The sequence below is a fragment of the Pseudonaja textilis genome, chromosome 4, assembly GCF_049901715.1.
Source record: "Pseudonaja textilis isolate UNSWEBS1 chromosome 4, rPseTex1.2, whole genome shotgun sequence".
Lineage (NCBI taxonomy): Eukaryota > Metazoa > Chordata > Lepidosauria > Squamata > Elapidae > Pseudonaja > Pseudonaja textilis.
The window spans coordinates 37,007,627-37,028,916 of record NC_141993.1 but is presented as its reverse complement, the minus strand read 5'-3'; the positions used below and the strand labels follow the sequence as shown (position 1 = coordinate 37,028,916).

Genomic DNA, 21,290 nt, shown 5'->3' with positions numbered 1-21,290 from the left:
TATTTATTTGTTTTGTTTATTGCCTAAATATCATCCAACACATCATAATTTGTTGCATCAATGATTAACCTGTGGTGTTATCTATATGGACGAACACATTTGATTTTTTTAATGAGAAACTAAAAGAAACAGAAGAACATTTTTCAAGGAAAAAAAACCCACTGCATCTGTGGAAGAAAGCTGGTGAGGAAAGTTAAGATGATAGCCACAATTATGGAAATCAAAGTCCTACCCTTTTGTATGTGTGTCAATATCATATACAAATAGAACAGGGACTGATTGGATTCACTGCGGTAAGGCTGCCCCAGCCGTTTTATGCTTATGCAAACTGGTCTCTTACACATCTTGACACACTTTCCTGGCTTTCATCACAGCTCCTTTGCAACCTCTGTGACTTGCACCTACCTTCCTCACCCTCCCTTGTTTCTTCATGCTTTTCCCTCAACCTGTGCCTTTCACAACTTCCTTGTCCCTTTCGCAACCTCTGTCTTGCACATCCTCCTGACCTATTCATCTTCTGCAAGCCCTCATCCTGCACACCTTGCATGACCCCTTTGCAGCTCCCTGCTCCCCCCAATCCATGCCATACCTTTCTCACACCCCCTTGAGCCTTCCCTGACTTATGTCTTGTTTTGGTTGTGGGAAGATGCAGGAAACTGCATCTCCATCATGTTTTCACCATAACAATCATGCATTGTCTAACTGGTCTCTCCCCTCCCACTGAGCAAAGAGCTTGCCTATACAAGTGATCTCTTCTCAGTGGTTTTTTTCTAAAGCTCCATATTTCTAAAAAATATGAAGTCCATATTAACAAGCTTACCTCAACGAACCTGATTAGTTTCCTGGCAACTGCTGCTTGTAACTGATGGGAGTTTAATCAGTTCCACAACTTTCCTTTTTGTTTTCTTTCTAAGAAGCCCAGGGCTTGGAGCCCAGAAACCATTAGGCCAGCAGATGGGACCAGCGCATTCCCCATGTGTATTCCCCAAGTATGCCTGCTTACTCTCTTGTAATCCTTTCCTCTCCAATAAAAGTAAATACATTTTTTTCTTTCTCTCTTCTTAATTTTCCCAGTGTTGGAGTGAGCATTTCAAAGGCTAAGGGAGTAAGGGAAAAGTGCTCTTAGTTGAATTCAAGAAACCCTCCCTGCCATTTGGGCTCATCCAACTGCTTGAAGTTGTATCCACCTGCCACTGTAAAGCAAAGGAAAGCTGAAGTAAATCTGTAAGCACAGTCACTAGGACATTATTTTCCATTTTGCAGCTACATCACTTAGCCACTAATTTGTGGATCCCAATTGTGGTCATTAAATGCATTGGAAATGTCATTAGATTAGATTAGACTTGAACACTTTTAAGTGCAAAAATATGACAAGAATCTTGTATGTATCTCCTTACCTTAAAGCAGAATAGACACCCAAAGACAAAGAAGAAAAATCAGGATCATAGTAGAGATACACGGAAGATACACACTTCGGAAGGATGTCAATTACACCGACAGCAATTAGTTTTCCCGCAAGCCAATATTGCTGGTGAAAAGAACCATAGCCACAATCTGGTCCATTTGGTAAATGTTCTGCCTAGGAAATTAAGATCAGGATAGAAGGATCTTGTTTTTATTCAGTATGACCTTTTAAAATTGGTGTTAGCAAGTAGGGGGTGGGAAAGATTTATCACACAACAAAGCAATCATACTTAAAAATGCTAATACTTTGGAAAACACATAAATACATATTGAGAAAAAGACTCCTAATCAATAGCAAAGGCTACAGTGAGTTCTTTCAAAGAACCGGCATTACAGCTTAGTGCAGTATATGAATCAGTTTATGACCTTTTTTTTGCTACTTTTCAATTGTTTTAAAAAATTAACATTCAAGGCAATCACCTTGAATAATCACCCGCAATTAATAATGTATATCTCTCAAATGTACTAAGGTTGGGTTTGATGGTTTAAATCAGGATTGTAAAACTGGATTTCTTTGAGGGCCGGATCAGCATTGCAGTTGACACCCCTGCCACCCTTTGATGACCCTAACATTGTAAATCCAATTTATATAATAATTATGCTTATGTAAATTGCTTTGAGTCTACTGTGATTTAATCATTGTTGAAAATTCAGTATGCTCATTTAATTAATTGAATTGAATTATATTCAAATAATTTTAATTTTCTTAGCTTCAAGTTGTCACCAAATAATGATTAGACTTTTTCAGAAACCATACTTCAGGGAGATATATAGGTATACTTGTTGTACCTACATGCTCCTCATTAAAAATACATCTCAGGAAAATATGTGTTTATCCCAAAGCAGCTTGCAATCCAGGAAAATGAATTTACAATAATCTTTTAATTTATTATGCCAACTTAACTAGTTGAAGAGAAGAGATGCCGACACTTAACCATCAGACAACTCCTGGGAATCACACTCACCGCTCTCTAATCCGGGGTATCTGGATGTGGCTCTTCTTCACTTAGACAGTTATGCTACTTCCACTGTTCTTATATGAGATGCCCCTCTACTTAGAATCTGGGTGTCTCTTCCATAGGAACCAACTTTTAAGTAGACGGCTCCAATTTTAACCAGGGTTAACAGATCTAAGTTGTCTTGGATTATACAGTGCTAGATAGTAATGCCCATTACTAGAGTAGAAAAATGATTCTTTTTTTTAAAAAAAAAAGGTATCAAAATAAAGATTGGAGAGAATTTAGCTGTAACAAGTTCCATAAGGTTGAGATCTGTCCCAAAGCTAGCACTCAGAAATCTGTAAGTAGTCTGAGGAAACAAAGAGGTAAGAATTGCAGAATCGGAACAGATTAAAAAAAAACAGCCACCACTGAGCCAACAGCACATAAAAGAAATAAATGATCCCTCACATGACTAAATGAACCCTGACAACTGTACTAGTTCCAGTTCCCCTGGGGATTTTTAGGCACAAACACATGAAATCCTTTTCTCCAGATTCTTGCTTCTTGCAGACCTCCAACTAAGACACAATGAGAATTAAAAAAAAACAACCTCAAATTCTCCTTTGAATTCCTCTATCCTGCCATTATTATTCATTGCAGAGAGTCACTGTCTTTAGAGAGCCTTTAAGAACTGTCAGCAAAGCCATTCTAACTTTTAAAAATCCAATTACACTTAGATACTATTCTATCCAAAAAATCATTTATTTATTAAAGCCAGGCAATATCTTTACAATTTAAATTATATCTGATTAAGTTATTAGGGGCAGTTAGGCTATTGAGTCAAACTCATGGAATCTAACTCCATACTTAGCAAAGTAGTCCAAATTAAGGTATCTCCAACAAATGGGTGGTAAATATTTGTTTGAGTGCATCCAACTAACTGATGAGCTCACCACTTTTTCTTGGGAATTGGTTCCACTGTCAAACTGCTTTTAACATTAGAAAAATTTCCCTAACATTCAACTGAAATCTACCTTTCTATAACTCTTTAAGACTTGCAAAAATTGTTTGTTTCAGAATCTAGAGCAACCATTCAGTCAGCCAATTTGGTGGAAACCAAAACTTCGAACATTCTGATTGAGGTTTCATATAAAATAAAATCTGGACAGGGAATGTAGAGCAAGGCTGTAATGTGTTTCCAGTGCAGTATATGCCAGCAGCTTACCCACAACCAATATTCCAAGTAGCTTTTTCCTCTTCCTTCAGCAACTATCAACTGATTCAGCACAGTATATACAATATTCTCAGCCCCTTTCCTCCCTACTCTTAGTTACTGACATAAACATATCCTACCAAGCCACTGTCCTCAATCCTTCCAACACTTTCCTTTTCTCCACTAATATTAGGTGGCTTCTGTCTTTCTTTTATATTATTGTCCTTTGGTCTCCTATTAAAGTCTGTTTTCATCTCGATCAGAAGTGTCAAACTGGTGGTCCACGGGCCAGATGCGTCACACAGAGGCCCCAACTCCACAAAGGGGAAAAATGTCACAATACGTCACGTGACTGCAATGTAATGCCATGAGCCTGAAATCTATACTTTAGCCCAATATTCTAGCAAACCTTTTTGTTGTGGTGTGCTGAAAGCATGTGCACGCATGCAGTAGTGCGCGCACATGCCGACACCAATAATGCAATGCGCCCCCTGCGCACGCATGCGCAACACACACATAACCTTACCTGCATTGCGCATGTGCGCGCTCCCAGCTGGTTTTCAGGCCATTTGAGGCCTATTTCGGCGTCCTAGAGGCTTGAGGGAAGCCTCTGCAGCCTTTAGAGGCCGAAAAACGGGCCTGTTTCATCACTAAATGGGCCCATTTTTTGGCCTCCCAAGCTGCAGAGGCTTCCCTCAAGCTTCTGGGAGGCTGAAAAAGGCCTCAAATGGGCCAAAAACCAGCTGGGAGGCGCACGTATGCACAATGCAGGTAAGTTTGGCTGGGGCTTGTGCCCCCACGTGCCAAAGGTTTGTCATCACGGCTCTAGCCTGTCTTAACTAAAATCTTGAATGCAAGTTTTAAGAAATTATGAAGAACATACTTCCAAGGCTACATACATAGCATATTATCCACTTGATAATATGTACTTGTTTAAAATTATTTTTGACCAGATTTATTTAAATTGAAGAAAAGAGGACAATAAAAATACCCTTCAGTTAATTAATATTTTGAATTTTTCCTGTCTCATAAACACATAATTGGTACAACTGAACATGACAAACAATGTTAATGTATGTGAAACTACCCTGAGTGTCAAAATGTAAAATGATTAGAAGTCAATATATTCCATTAAAAGTAAGAAAACTAATCTGTTGTAATATAATTCCAAGAATTATTTTTATTTTGGGTTTCCCCACGATGTCCGCAAAGTCTTCTGGGTTACCGACAACTAAAAACAATGATCCTTGCAGGGAATGCAGTAAGAAAATAGGGTGTATATAAAGGAGGCTCAAATTAACATTTTGATGCTGTACTTCCCAAAGTCTTCAAATCTGCTTTTGTGTTTGGGCATATGCGTGCATGTATTATACTGAAAAAGAAGGAGATATACCCTTTTTAACTGGCATGTAGTTTGTTCAAAAAATTTTATGGCCTTGCATATGCAATCCTTTTTAGAGTTGTCTAATTAGAAACATATGCAAGCAGTGCCACACAAAAGTCAATTCAAGATTCATAAGTTAAAAATACACATAGAGCAAAACATAAATAAGCAACCATACAGACATACAAAGGAAGGAAAATAATAAGGATCTACTGTTTTACTTGACATGGTGATAAAAATCTTTTTCTATTAAGTCTAATGATTCTGAGTAGCCTTCATAGCTTGGAGAAAAGTTTTTTAAAAAGGTAACGGTAAATCCAGTAAAGGAAAACAACAAACTGTTCACACATGGCTTCATTCAAAATGCAACATCTCAAATTACTGGTGCAATTACTGTAACTTGACAATTTCATTATACTCATGTGGTAGTTAACTCTTTAAGGTCTGGAAAAAAAAAGTTTTTTTAACCACTAGATATTAAGTCATCAGGAGCCTTCACCTTAAACTAGCATTAACTCTCCAGGCTGGGCTTTCTGTTTTCAAGAAGCAAAATACAATGTTGAAACTGTGAGCCTTTTTTCTGATTTATACATTTGGGGTTTCTTTAAAAAAAAAGAAAAGTGCTCAAGCATAAGAATCCTTTTAGGTTCTGCTTGCGAACTCCAGATTTATCTTTTGCAAAACAGAATAAAATTTATTCTTTTTTCTTTGCTGTGTAAATGCCTCCATGTATTTTGGTCACAACATTGTAAAAGCAGATACAATACTTTTTAAACAGAGTCCACAACTTGCCCCCAAAGCAGATTCAGACACCCTTTTAACGCCTGGAGAATTGCACTTTAGTATTTTTGGCTGCTTAGATACTGTCCTTGATGTAGTAATCTCTCTCTCTCTCTTTCTCTCTCTCTCTCCCCCTCCCTCCCTCCCCTCCCTTCCTCCTCCCCTGCCGTGTCCCCCTCTCCTCCCTCCCCCTCCCCTCCCTCTCTTTCTCTCTCTGGTAGCTGGGACTCTAGTCATACCATTTCTTATTTTTTGCATATTTTTTGATACATGTATAAAATTGGTAAAGCTTTTATCACAGATGTAAATAGCATATTGAACCCCTTTTTCCATAAATATATTTGTACATGTTTTTGAATTTCTATCAAAACATGGCAAGCAACTATGGTTCCAAAGACTTCAAAGACAAAACCTGAAGGTCATCTGCAAAATTACATTCCATTTCTGCCCCCAAAGATTCTTACCAATAATACAAAAAAGACCGCTATATGAATGTGTGTGTGTGTGTGTGTGTGTGTTATATACACACATACATACAGTTGAGCATTAAATCATTCTAATATGCAGATACAATGAAACCCTTAAGTGTTCCCTTTTTATAAATATAAGCTACTTTTCCTACTAATACATACGGTATGTGTATATACACACACACACACCCACAAGAAATCTTACCACAGCCTTAAGAAATCTTATATTGCTTTACCTTGTAAATTCATTCCACTATCATTTATCACATATAGCCATCTGTACCATTTATTCCACAGCTATGAACCCTGGGAAGGATTAAATTGCTACTCAGTTCAATTCATTTGTGGTCATTAACCAATATAACCTATTTAGTTTTATCTGAAAAAATAATGAAAGGTCTTGAGGCTTTAAGAAGCTCAATTTATTCTCAGACTTTAAGTTAGCCATTCGTGGTTATATAAGAATGTTACATAGATAAGAAAAGATCAGCAAACTGGCCATCAATTGAACCCATGTTAGAATTAATTACAGAGATCAGAGAGACTAAACTTGAATAAGAAGCTAAATGCCATGTGTGAGTGTATCTATCCAAGGACCTGGGATAAGCAGATGTTGTTGTTTGAAGGTGTAAAGGTTCTGTCACAGAATGTAAACTGTTCCAAGTAAAACTCCTTTTTCCAATTAACTGATGGGTGATTTTATCAATGCCAATAATGTTCCATATGTTTGGGATTACATCCATGGTGCCTACTAGTACTGTTTTTGCTTTATTTTGCCACAGCCATTCTACTTAAATTTGTAGATCTTTGTACTTTGTTGTTTTTTCTAGTCCTTTCTCTTCTATTCTACTGTCTTGAAGTATTGCAATGTCCACTATCCAAACTTTTTTGTCTTTCTTCGCAATAACTATTAAGTCTGGAATGCTATGTAGTAGGTGCTTATCTGTTTGAATTCTTAAGCCCCAGAGCACTTTGGTTTCTACATTTGTATTATTTGGCTGTTTTGTGGTGTCATCAATTCTTGCTATAAGCCCATGTATGGGTTTATAATTTCATGATATAAATGCAAAAAGGGCAGAATCCATATTGCATTGATGGAATACTCATTTTAACATTATTTCTCTTGCACATACCATCGTTTTCTGTTTACAATTCCTAGTAATCACTTATCACCTACTGTAATATCATCTATTGTACAAAAACCCACAAATATTGCTTAACTTTTAAGTCAGATTAATGCATCACTGGACTGTATTTGTAAGCCACCCTGAGTCATTTGGCAGTAAAATGGATGAAATATAAATTATATAAATAAATAAAAATATTTTAGTTAAAACATGCTGCTTAATGTCTTTGTATATGAAGAATATCCTTATGCTTACTTATGCCAATCTATTAAATACTAAAAAACTCATTAAATTTGTTTACAGATATACAGAAATATCAAGCTAAAGCATGTATACTTCAGCCTTAAGCAATGTATTCATAAAATAAAGAAAAATATAAAACTTATCAACTCTTTTCAAATGAAACTCAAAGAATTAAATCAGCAATAACAAAATTAATTAAATGCTCAATTAGTGAAATTGAGAACATTTCATTTTCTGTATTATAAATATAGTAGCAAAGTTTAGATACAGAAAAGTATACATTGCATTTAAATAATACAAAGATTTAGTGTTAAAGATAATTTCATACCTCAAGTGGCGAATCGCAGAGAAATCGCGTAAACTGTATTTGATGCATTTATCAGAAGTTCACATCACCAGAACAGTCAGATCAACATGAAACAATGAAACACACAAACAGAGTAAATAAGTTAATATTTCTTGCAATGCATTATTATGCAATATTATTGAAAAGAGTAACTTAATGTTTACTGCTTTACTATTATTAACAGTGATGGAATAAATCAATTTATTTCAAAATTTTGTATCAATACAAATAACAATAATACAGTTCATGTCTTAATATTAACAGGAGGAGTTACTTGTTGAGATGGGCAGCTGTATAAATAAATATTTTTGTAAATTTAGCTCTTGAAAATCTATAACTGTTACTATGCTGCCTGCCTGTCTGATTCATATATAATGAACTAGATCAGGGGTCTCCAACCTTGGAGTTCAATTTCCAGAGTTCCTCAGCCAGCTTTGCTGGCTGAAGAATTCTGGGAGTTGAAGTCCATAAGTCTAAAAGTTGCCAAGGTTGGAAACTCCTGAACTAAATTATATTTTAGCTTTTTATTTTAATAAATGCACCTAAAGGCGTTCAAGTGGCTTTTATTTCATACAGTAGATTGAAGATTTTAAGATACTAATATTACAACTGTAAAACAGTGGGACAATCAGATGAACAAACTAGGATTATATAAAATCTATACCCTTGCCTCACTCTTTTAATAGTTTATTGCTCTTTTAAAATGCTACTTATGATCCACAAACCAGTCACATGACCAAAGAACACTGCGAGCTAGTTACCCAAAACATGATTACATGACCGTGGGATGGGATAGTTGTAACTTTGACATGGAACATAATGATAAGTAGCACTTTAAAAATCCATCTTAACTTTGAATAGTTGTTAAACAACTGGTCATAAGTCGAGGACTACAGTATCTGTACTAATTGAAATGTCCTTGCCTTGATTTCAATAGCTTGTTGATCTTCTTTTCCTTGTTTTTATTTTATTTATTTGTATCCCAACTTTATTACTTTTACAAATAATTCAAGGTGGTGAACATATCCAACGTATCTGTTCTGACCCAGGCTTAGCAGAACCAAGAAATAAACTCCTTCTCCCAAAAAAACCCTCTTTATTTAGTTACTGTGAATTCATGGCATTCACACACAGAAAAGTTCCAAGGGTTAAAAGCATGAACAAGGGTTCTTGGGTTAAACGCAATACTTCCAAGGGTTAAACGCAAGAACAGATCGTATCAGTCCTTGGATAATTGCCAGGCTTCAGTCACAAAGCTGTAAATTAATTCCTGGCAAGGAGTTTCTGTTAGGCACAAACCACGATAAGCAAAATCTTCCTAGAGAAATATGAACTATTGTCTCCTGTAACCACCACTCCCCTTTTGCTTCCATTTATTCCTCCAGGAGGGGTCATTCAGCATCCATGTGTGCCTTTATTTTGAGTTGCCTCCTATTCCTTATTTGTTCTCCTCCTCTGGCAGCTCTGCACATACGCATATCTGGAACAGGCTCCAGCTGTTCTTGTTCCCCATTTATCTCCAACTCCAAAGGCAGCTGGGAAATGTCAGATGGCCCTGGCTCTATCTCTGCTTCTGACACAGAGCATCCATCAGAGCCTTCCCCAGACTCCAGCACTGGCCCAGTTCCTCCCCAGCCTCATTATTGTCCGTGTCTGCCGCCAGCTCTGCTGACAGTTGTCAGGCCACAACAATACCTTCTTCCTATTTTCCCCACAACAATTCTGTGAGTGGGTTGGGCTGAAACAGAGTGACTGGCCCAAAGTCTCCCAAATGGCTCTCATGGCTAAGGGGGAACTTGAACTTACAGTCTCCTGCTTTCTAACCTGTGCCTTAATCACTAGTTCAAAGTGGCTCTCTATACAGAAGCAATGTACAGAAGCAATATAATCAACTCAGAAACATCTTTTTTTTTTAAAGGATGAAGTTTCACATTTAACTTGAGTACAAAAATAGTTCCAAAGAATTTATAAGAACACAAAGAAAACAAAGTTACATTTACAGATACATTCAGGAAAGCTCCTTCAGCAAAATATTCAGAGCACAATACAAATTCTTCCGCAAACAAAATTTTCTAATAGCAGCCTTGTGCATTCATGAAGACTCGTATATAGCATACGATAGCCTAAAATTTTTGTTTGTAGTGTGTGTATGTATATAATGTCCAATCCAAATATCACATTGTCAGATAAACTAATGGTGATGTGTTTTTATAGAAAAGTTTTCTTAAAAATCTGGAGAATCCCATTTGTTTATTCACTTTTATTTATGGCAGTACTGTGAGCAGAAGGCAGAAATTACATGAAGCCAAGATACCCAACTGTTCATACTACAGAAATTGTAACTAGTTAAGCAAAAGAAGACTAGCTATCAACTTTATCATACAAAACAGACAAAAGAAATGAAGGGGGGAATCAAAAGAAGCCTAACTATATAGATGAATACCTTCTGCCCCCAAGATATACTAAAAAATAGACAAACATGGCCAAAAGTACTGGTGTCATTCCATTTTTTTCTGAAAGAATCCCAATTGCCATGAAATAAGTTGACATAAGTGCATGGCATCCACCATTCTTTATTGCACTGCAAGACAGATTTTAAAGAATCAAATTCTCACATAAACAGTACAGGTAGTCCTCGACTTACAACAGTTTATTTAGTGACCTTTCAAAGTTATAATGTCACTGAAATAAGTGACTTATGACATTTTTCACAGTTACAACCTTTGTAGCATCCCCATGATCATATGATCAAAATTCAGATGCCTGAAGTTCATACTTATGACGGTTGCTTTGTCCTGAAGCCATGCCAACCTTCTGACTAACAAATATTAACTTATCAACTGCTGTGGTTCACTTAACAACTGAGGCAAGAAAAAAAAGAACCGACCGAGGTTGTAAAACAAGGCAAAACACACTTTTTTCATGTCTCACTTAATGACAGAAATCTTGGTCTCAATTGTGATCATAAATCAAGGACTACCTGTATTTTTTTTCCTGATACCATTTTTTATTTTTATTCAATCCAAAGAAAGTATAATTAATCCACAAAAGGACAGTAAATATTTACAATCTATTTAGCAATTAAAGGAAAGTCTTCTGTAAACTTAAATAAGCCCTGAAGACAATGAAACAATGTTGCATCCACATAGTTTTTTCACTTATTCACAACCAAGCTGTTCCAAAGACTGAATAAATTGAAGCTGTTTATAAACCTTAGAAGAAAATTGTTGGTTTCATTATTATAATTATACTCCTGAATTCGAAAGTAGTTAAGTAGCTTGCTGAAGATCCATTCAGATCTGAGAAACAGTCTATTGTAATAGGAACTGCCTGTTTGGCTTTTATGTAAACTTCCTAATTCCTCAATTATACATACGATCAATTGGTAAATAGAATGTAATTAAATAGTATTTTTTCCATTGTAAATATTTTTGACACTGGAGGACCCTACAAAATTTTAATTCTAAATTTCTATTGTTTAATATATGTTACCACATTACCAAAATATTTGCTCATATTCAAGAGTATACAGTATAGTCTTTCCTACAAGAATATTTTAACTATTTATTATTAAGATAACTATATGAAAGCTATAACATCTAATCACTGTTCTATGGTTCTTGAGGGCACACAAATTATTTAATACTATGATTAGATCTGTCTCCTAAAGAGAGATCCCTTAACTACAACTACTTATCTAAGTTGCTATTAATTGGTTTTGTGATATAATTATATCTTATATACCATCATTAACCTGCTATGACTCTAGCAGAATCACAGAATTGTAAATAAATATCTGGACCAATTGGTAATAATTCACAAGGAAAGCATGCTTTAAACTGCAGTTTTGTTTCAGATATTTATGCCCTAAGGGAGAAGGAAAAAAAAATCTGTTCTTATTCAACTACTTTCTTTTCTTTTCTTTTACGTTCCATTTCCCTTTTTAAACACTCAACTGTATGTTCGAGGTGGGGGTAGAGTAACAAAGAAAGGAAAAGACTATTCATAACCAGTTCAGTCACACTGGTGCAGCATTTTAAGCAAAGAATATTTTTTGGGTCTTTAAATAAATTTCCTTCCAAAACAAATATTTGACTAAGCTCAAGGTAAGGAGCTTGTCCAGTTTTGCAGTGGAAACTGAGCTACGTAGTATTTTTTTTCCTATAAACTTGTCATTATGAAATATACCAAAAGTAGTGGTGAAAATGCCTGCTCCATTAAGTAAGTATTGCAGTAAAATAGTTTGCTGTGGCTATTTAAGAGAATTACCCACCAACTTATGATCATGTATGGAAATGTTTTCTAACTTGGTGCAATTGCCATTTGGTTTGCTGTGGTTACCCTGAAGATGTAAACTGTTTTTTCAGAAGACCTGGAACACCATAAAGGGTCTTAATAACCAGGAACATTATAGCTGCGTATGGAAGGCCCAAAATAGTAACACTATATTATCAAATACAGTTAAAGAAGAGAAAAATATATTTTAAGGTTAAAAAAAATCTGTAATTGGATACAAATTTTCAGCACACTTAATTAGCTCAAGCAGGAGCACAATTTTGGTCCCATATTAAAAGTCTCATTAAGAAACAGCACTACAATATAGCAATATGGATACATTCTGTTTATGTGCACCAGCTGAAGTTTTGTCTGAAGATGGAATTACGAACAGTTTAGTTATGGCAAATTCTGGAATATTCTTTAATTAGCATTCAGGTTTTCTGGGAACAAACGTGGTTGGTGGTGTCAGAACTTTCAACTGACTTTACAGAATGAAGCAACAAATTTAAAATAAAGGTCATACTATCCAGCTGCAGGAAAGCATTATTATTTATTAAATTTATATGATACCTTATTGTCTAGAGGCAACTCAAGGCAGTTTACAACATAATAAAAATAGAAAGATAACACATGAAAAACTCAAGATCATAAATATTAAAATTAACAAAAGTGGAAAGGAAGGAACAAGGTATTAATCCAAACTTGTAGGAATTGAAGCTTTCTACCTGCCCAACTTAATTCCTTGACCATATTTTTATTGAACTGTAAAAACGTGGGGAAAAAGAGAAGGAAAGGTACCTGAAATCTTCAATATTTGCACAAAAATACCTTAAACACATTTTCCTTTTGGAAACCTGTGATGAATTACCATCATCTAGAAACCCAATGGAGATGATACACTAGCAGTGCAACCTTAATGTTCTTTGTAATACTATCAAGGCTCTTTATGTTAATGAACCATTCTGAGTAGTAAAGTAGTAAACCACAGAACAATACACCTTCCTTTGGTAAAATTTATAGCATTCAATACAATCCTTTCAAACATGAATAGTAAATAACTATAAAAGTACCGAGCACCGTGCAGTAACCTTGGGTTGCTTGCAGTACCATCTCAGAGGAAATTCCATTCCATTAAAATACTATAACGAAGTCTAATGGTTTACCTAGGAGAAACTCTGTGTTATTTGCAGAACAGATCTGACCAAGGAGCCTGGGGAGTATAAAAGTTTTTGCTGATACTCACTTAGTATGTGAACTCCAAGATCAATGAAGGGAAAGACTAGGGACAACATGCAGGTAGATAAAACAGGCATGGATTGCCTAAGAAAACAGGGAAGGTATTTGGATACGTATCAGTAGAACTATTTCAAATTTTTGATGTACTGTAGCCATTCATGTGTAGTTTATAAATGTTCCTATTAATTCAATTATCTCCCTCTTTACGACCCTATAGTTCCTATTTGGGGTTGAGTCGGGGTGACTGGATGGAGTTGTTCCTATTAATTCAATTAACTTGTAATAATGATATGAAACATCTATGAAAAACAATCTAACCTGTCTTCAGCTGTCAGTTCTTAAAATAACTGCATTACAGGTGGTCCTCGCTCAATTACTATTTGTTCAGCAATCAAACTTGCAAGGTGCTGAACAAGTGGCATTTTGGAGTTCTGGCTTCTGCAATATTGCTACAGTGATGTGATTGCCATCTGCAATCTTCTTTGCTGTCTTCCAACAAGCAAAATCAATGAAGAAACTGACAAGAGATCACAAATGATGACCATATGATGTCCTCACTTAATGACTCACATGATTTGCTTAACAGCAACCAGGAGTGCCAGAATTTCCACTGCTAAACAGCACAGTTATGCGGTGTCATGCTCTACCACATCACTTAGTGACGGCAATTTCAGTCCCAGTTGTGGTCATTAACAAGGACATCCTATATGGAACAATTTTAGTCTATTAGCACTTATCTGGTAGAAGTTTCTTAATAATTTGTTTATTTTCAGGCTGTTTCAGCTACATGTAAAATCCACATAGGATTATCATGTCTTTGCAGCTTACTTTTCCAGATCTCAGTTTACTAAAAACTGATAGAGGTAATTACATTTACGTTTCATTGAAATATAAAATTAGCTTAACTTAAATTACATAAATTTTACTGAAAACTCAGAGCATCTCATTTAATTTGAATCTAACCACAGAGTATAGGAATCACCATTCTACTTCTTGCAATTAGAACTGTTATTCAGAGTTATCTGCTTGCTTTAACCATCTGGGCCAGTACAATTTTCCTCAATCTTCTATATGTCTATTCAGAAACAATTTTTTTTAATTCCATGGGACGGCAGGGTGTCTCTTGAATAGAGCTACCCCAGCTGCAGTTTTATTTCCTTCTTTAGTTCATGTACATGCAGATTCAAGGTTGCATATATCTAATTTAAACTGATTTTAACATTTACAGTTGTTGATGTATGACTTGTATTGGATGTTTTTGTTAAAAATAATTCAGATGTTTTCATATATTGTTTTAGGTAAAGGACACTTAAACTGAGTTCAGCTCCTAATGATTTCATGGACACAACCATAAATTTTATTAGTAACAGTAAGGAAAATACTGTGACACTGTTTCCTTCTGAGTTCTTTTTCCAACTTAGAACCCTGGGTTTCCATCCATGGAAAATACCAAAAAAATACCAAAGTATTTCTGATTAGCTCCAACAAGATGGGACAGATGCTGTAATTCTTGGAAGCTCTGTGGACTCTTTTCTATACCAGGATTTATTTGGGCTCCTGTTTTTAGTTTAAACAAGATTGGGAAAAATTTTGCTTTGAAAGATTAGATCGAGCTGAATGACTGGAAATAAGTCCATTCATGTTTATTGATAACATTAATAATATGGACAAAAAAAATACATGCAATAAACTGTACCTGGTCCTTGTCACATTCAAAAGGAGTGTCCTTGTGTATGGTCATCTGATACTTGGCAAATAAAGTGGCAGACTGAGTAAAAGATGAACTGAACTGTGGGTCCTCAAAAGAAACTGGTACTAACCTCACCTTCAGAGCAGGGGAAAATACAATATTTTATTTAAATTTGTCCTAACATTTCTGAAGGGTAGGCCAGGCTATCATCTCCTCAGATCCGTTTCAAAGCCTCTGCCAAGGAAACACACAGGGAACCCCCATCAACCATAAAAAAACCCACCGTTTTATATGCTAACCTGTTTCTTCCATGTTAATAGACTACAGAATAGGCAGCATACAAATATCTGTGTAAATGTAAATAAATACTACACAGAAATGATAAAATACAATTTGTACATAGATAACTTTGTAACACTTTGTGGCATTTAATAATCTACGTTTCTGAGGAAGCCAAGAGTTTTAGTTTTTGAAGTTAACTTTTATACTCCAGTTTTCATGTTGTGATCTGAATTCACTCTGATCAGTATTCTCTACCTGCCTATGATTGGTAAATATGTTCAAAGGAAAATCCTTTGTTCACACATGGAACAAAATCTACCAAGCAGTACTTTCTCCGTGTGAATTCTTTCTTTAAGGATTCTGCTACTATTGAGATACTGAGATTATCTGAAATTTTCCAACAATCAAAGCCGCTATTATAAAAAGTTTCTCAAAAGGAAAATAAATGTTTCAATTTTAATTGAGTAGAACAAAAGTCATAATCATTATTTCTTAATTTGTAGAGCAGTACAGTATGAACAAGCTATAAGCAAAAATATAAAATGTAACTGGGGCAGCAGCCTAAATGCTAATTATCAGAGCCAATTTCTAGTAATTTCTGAACCTCTGCCTTTATTCCATTCATGTGCCAAAATAAGAGCTGATAATGCTCTTAATGCCAAACGAGTTATCCATAATCTGTGGCACATCTTTAATAACCAGTCATTCTAGCAGACCCTTGCCTATCACACAATTAACACAATGTCATTCATTACCTTAAAAATGGTTTTAATTCAACTAATGCTAAAAAGCACTAACATTTTCCCAAATAATTTCCACATACTATGAAATGTTAACTAGGTCACTTTTTTAAAAAGGTTTTTTTTTCCTGTACTGAATTTACGTATTCAGCTATATGAGAGAAGACAGCATAATGTAGGATGAAAATGGGCTGAGAACTGAAAAGTAATGGGAAAAAAGATTGAAAGTTTTTCTAAAAAGAGTTGAAGAATGAAAGGAACACAATAATAAATGGCATTATGAGCAAAACAGCATCATTTACCATCAGCAGGATTCTTAAAATGAATACAGGTAGCCCTCAATTTATGACTATAATATCAGAATTTCCATTGCTAACCAAGTTAAGTGAATCGTGCTTGATTTTACAACCCTTTTTGTAATGTTTGTAAAGCAAATCACTGCAATTGCCAACACCCACATTTTGATCATGCGACCATGGAGATGCTGCGATGATCGTAAGTCACTTTTTCAGCGTTAATTTTGAATGGTTACTAAAGGAATGGTTATAAGTCAGGGACAACGGGTACTGAATACTAACTATAGATACTAAACTTTGCCTGGCTTAATTTGTGACTTTTATGAAACGTTTACAGCACCTGCGAAAAACTAGCAAAATAGCATTTGAATGAAAAATCAAGTGCAGGCAACCAGAAAAATCAAGTGAGTACCAACCAGTTGCACCCTTTTCTAGATGAGAAGGCTCTCCTAATAATCACTCACAGCTTGGTCACCTCTCAGATGAACTAATCCAATGCACTCTACACAAGGCTGCCCTTGAATAATACCTAGAACAAGGGTCTTCAAACTTGGCAAGTTTAAGACTTGTGGACTTCAAATCCCAGAATTCCTGAGCTATCACGACTAGAGGAGGAATTCTGGGAGTTGAAGTCCACAAGTCTTAAAGCTGACAAGTGTGAAGAATTTTGACCTAGATGCTGCAATTGGTACAAAATGCAGCAATATAGACAGTTATAGATACTTCTCCATAAGTTACATTATTTCCAATATCTTTCTGAGTCAAATTCAATATCCCGGTGGTTATCTATAAAATAATCCATGACGTGGAGACAGGCTATATGCAGGATTTTCTCTCCTCAATCATGACTATCCCTCTTGTCCGATCTGACAAAAGAGTCATGCTATGAAAGAGTGCTACCTGGTAGGATCCAGGAAGAAAGCCCTTCCTTTCACAGCACTTGTCCTGGAGATCTGATTGTCCCCCAACTCGTTTAATCTTTCATAAGACATGGGCTTCAACTTGGGGTCAAAGTGTCTACTGGAGCCTGTGAATTAGTTTTATTGAAATATTTTTACAGGTAGTCCTCGACTTACAACCACAATTGAGACCAACATTTCTGTTGTTAAGTGAGACATTTATTAAATGAGTCTTGCCCCCATTTTCTGATCTTTCTTGACACAGTTGTTAAGCAAATCACTCCATTTGTTAAGTTAGTCACATGGTTGTTAAGTGAATCTGGCTTCCCCATTGATTTTGCTTGTCAATAGGTTGCAAAAGGGGATCACATGACCTTGGCACACAGCAAAGGTCAAAAATATGAACCAGTTGCCAAACTTCGGAATTTTAATCACATTGGGGATGCTAGTCATCCTGTGAAAAATGGTCATGTCACTTTTTCAGTGCTGTTGTAACTTTGAACAGTCAATAAATGAATGTTATAAGTGTAGGACTACTTGTATTGGTATTGGTGGCTGGGTATGTTGCTGTTTTTAATCACAGCTGCCGACTATTTATTTTTGCATTTTTGTGAAAGGTTTTTTTTGCTGTTTTTTGAATTGTTAGCCACTCAGTCAGTTGAGGTAGGTAGGTAGGTAGGTAGGTAGGTAGAGAGAGAGAGAGAGAGATAGATAGATAGATAGATAGATAGATAGATAGATAGATAGATAGATAGATAGATAGATAGTAGATAGACAGACAGACAGATTTCAGACTTTCCTTCCCCACTTTGTCTAATGCTTTCCTTATCCATCTCATTCCACTGAAATCTATGAATAGGACCTTCATCACAGGTTTAATCCAAGGAAACTTTCCAATGGTAGCATTTTGCATTTGTATTAGTGTTATTAAAATATAATTCCAACTCACAGTAGTGACATAAATACTGTTGAGAAAATCTTAGATTCCCTGTTTAGAAAATTTACAATGTATTATACTTGAGCGTTACTAATATTTATGACAAATTAATTATTGCTTCTCTTTTTTCTTCAAAATGTATTTTGTGGCACTCATGAGTGTGAAAGGCTGTTTGTGTTTTCTGGGTATTCAATTTAGTATAACTGAGATAGTTTTCATAATTTCTATGATTAAGATACTTTCAAAAAATAGCTTTTGATTTTCAGAGTAGACTAAAACAGTACGCTGCCTGACCTGACTGACGGTTGGTTTACCAGGAGGGTCCTTGTGAATAATCATCTGGTAACGCTTATAAACCTGGTAAGACTCCTGAAATGTGGCTTTGAACTGGGAACTTTGTGGAGATGATCGCACCAGCCTCACCTTCCAAAGAATTAAAGACAATTGTTGCAATAATATACATCAGAAATTTAAATGTTTGAAAACAATACAGATAACATTTAAACGATTATTCTTCTTCATATTTTTAACCCAACATTGTGTAGATATTTTTCACAAAGAGAACATTTAGCTTTCTTTTGTTTCATTATTCAAAGCTCAAGTTCCAACCACATTGCCCTTCATTTAAATAATTTCAAAAGACTATAGGCAAAATCTGATTTGCAGCAGTTATGTGATATTCAAATGTACAATAAATGTAAATGTAACATAGCTTTATGCACACATACATACGCACACTTGTATTAGCATTAATTTGGACTTAGGTGGTCAATTAACATTTACATGCTATTTCGAAACATTTCAATATTTTTTCTTAAATCTAATTGTATATTTGTGAGTATTTATTTTAAGGATACCTACTCAACTTTGAATGTACTAAAATACAATATTGATGAATTCCTTAATATGTTTAATGTGAAGCATCACCAAGTTCAGTGGTAAATAAATATAAATTTGTTTAGATCCGCATTAGCTAATTCATGTGCTTAGGTTTGTGTTATCATAGAACCACAAATAGACCCTCATGCTTGGAATCAGCTACTTCTAAAACATTATTTTTTTAAAAAAATATTTTTTTAAAAATTTAACCAATGTGGCCTTTGGATTATCTTCATTCTACCCAAAGCAATGCTTTGATACTGAAAACATGGCACTGGCTATGGATTATGAAGGTTCAAAAGATCAAGCAAACATGTTGTTGCCATGCCACTGAACAGTGAGTCCCAATGCCCTGGCAGTTAGAAATCAATACAGCACAGTGATACAGAGGTCACATTAATGTTTGGCAGCAATAAAGAAGCTCAGGTTAAGCATCCTTTTTGTTCAGAGACAGCATAAACAATAATATGATTAGGTTAAATCCAGGAAGCAGCACATCGTAATGAAACTGTGTCAAAAAATAATGTTGCCTGAAAGAAATTCCTGGAAAGAATAGAAGACTAGAAATGGAAGAAAGGACAATCAACATGGTAAAGGTGTCTTGAGCTTTTGTAGAGTTTTATGTCAATTTATTTTTGGTTTCAGGCAGTTACTTGGCTTCAATGTTTTTTTTATGCTACGCATGGTTGTTGTTACAATATGGGTGGCTATATAAATCTTTTAAAAGAAAATAAAAATTAAATTGAGACTGAAAGTTAACAAGACACTCTTTTTAAGCCAAGGTCTTAAAAGCTATGTTCTTTGAACATTTACTGCTTTGGCATAATTGCTAAGGAAACTTCACTTAAAATAGTTCTTTAAATAAAGCACATTTAATATTAATGAATGTCTGCTATTTTAGTAAAAATTGATATTTTCCATTAGGTACTGGTCACATCTCTTTCTTTATCATTAAGTGATGTACCTTATGATTCTTGACTTTTGACAAATGTATCTTTTCTTTTATGTATACTGAGAGCATTTGCCCCAAGACAAATTCCTTGTGTGTCCAATTACACTTGGCCAATAAAGAATTCTATTCTATTTTATTCTATTTATAATTAGATTTTCTCTTCTTACCAGTATTATATTTATGTTTGGGTATAATCACTAATTTGAGTAGAAGGTCCTTCTCCCACAAGTTTTTCTGACAAAGAAATAACAAAATAGCTGCCATCAAAACAACTACCTCCTAGCTATAACTTGGCAGCTTACCAAAAATTAATTAAATAATAGGATGATTAACAATTGCTCCAAATGTAACGGACATATAATACACAGAATTTTACATATCTAGTTGAGCTAGGACATTATCACCTATATTCATAGGCAAATGTTTCTTTCCGGGCTTCATCAAATAGTTGAAAATATAATTCTATTTCTTTCTTTGGCTCTAAAAATCTAAACATTTATAGTCATTTTTATAATTTTGTTCCAAGGATGCTACATTTTAGATTCTCATGCAAGTTATATACATCAATATCTTGATGTTCTCATTCATTTAGATGGAACCATAGCACCCCCTTGTGTTTCTGCAAAGAACATGAAACTTTTCAAGTGCAGATAGTCCTTGACTTACAACAGTTTGTTTAGTGACTGTTTGAAGTTACAAAGTGACATGATCATTTTTCACACTTACAACCATTCAGCATGCCCATGGTCATCTGATCGAATATTCAGATGTTTGGCAAACTGACTCATATTTATGATGGTTGCAGTACTCGGGGACATGTAATCATTTTTATGACTTTCTGACAAGCAAAGTGAATGGGGAAACCAGATTCACTTAACAACCGTGTTGTTAACTTAACGGGAGTGATTCGCTTAACAATTGTGGCAAGAAAGATTGTAAAATGGGGGAAAACTCACTTAACAACTGCTTTGCTTAGCAAATAAATTTTGGGCTCAATTGTGGTTGTAAGTTGAGGACTACCTGTACAAGTAACACACTATGTTTTTCTAATTCAAGAAAACTTTGCAGTGTTCCCTGCTTTTGCATTTAAAACAGATTTCATATTGCTTAACATTAGCAAACAAGGCACAAAT

General features: G+C 35.2%; 1 protein-coding gene across 7 annotated transcripts in view; it reads right to left on the bottom strand.

The window, feature by feature from the left end:
• Nucleotides 1-21,290, bottom strand: part of ATE1 (arginyltransferase 1) — a 63,146-nt gene that overhangs the window by 32,577 nt on the left and 9,279 nt on the right. For 2 of the 7 annotated variants that reach the window (XM_026704904.2, XM_087932607.1), the window contains 3 exons: nt 18,621-18,749; nt 7,951-7,983; nt 1,398-1,579 (listed from right to left, as the gene is read on the bottom strand). In XM_026704904.2, the coding sequence (XP_026560689.1) occupies nt 1,398-1,579; nt 7,951-7,983; nt 18,621-18,749 (344 nt within the window). Of the gene's footprint in view, nt 1-1,397; nt 1,580-7,950; nt 7,984-15,178; nt 15,308-18,620; nt 18,750-21,290 lie in introns of all 7 variants that reach the window. The other 5 variants (XM_026704903.2, XM_087932606.1, XM_026704905.2 and 2 more) reach the window with 3 other exon arrangements.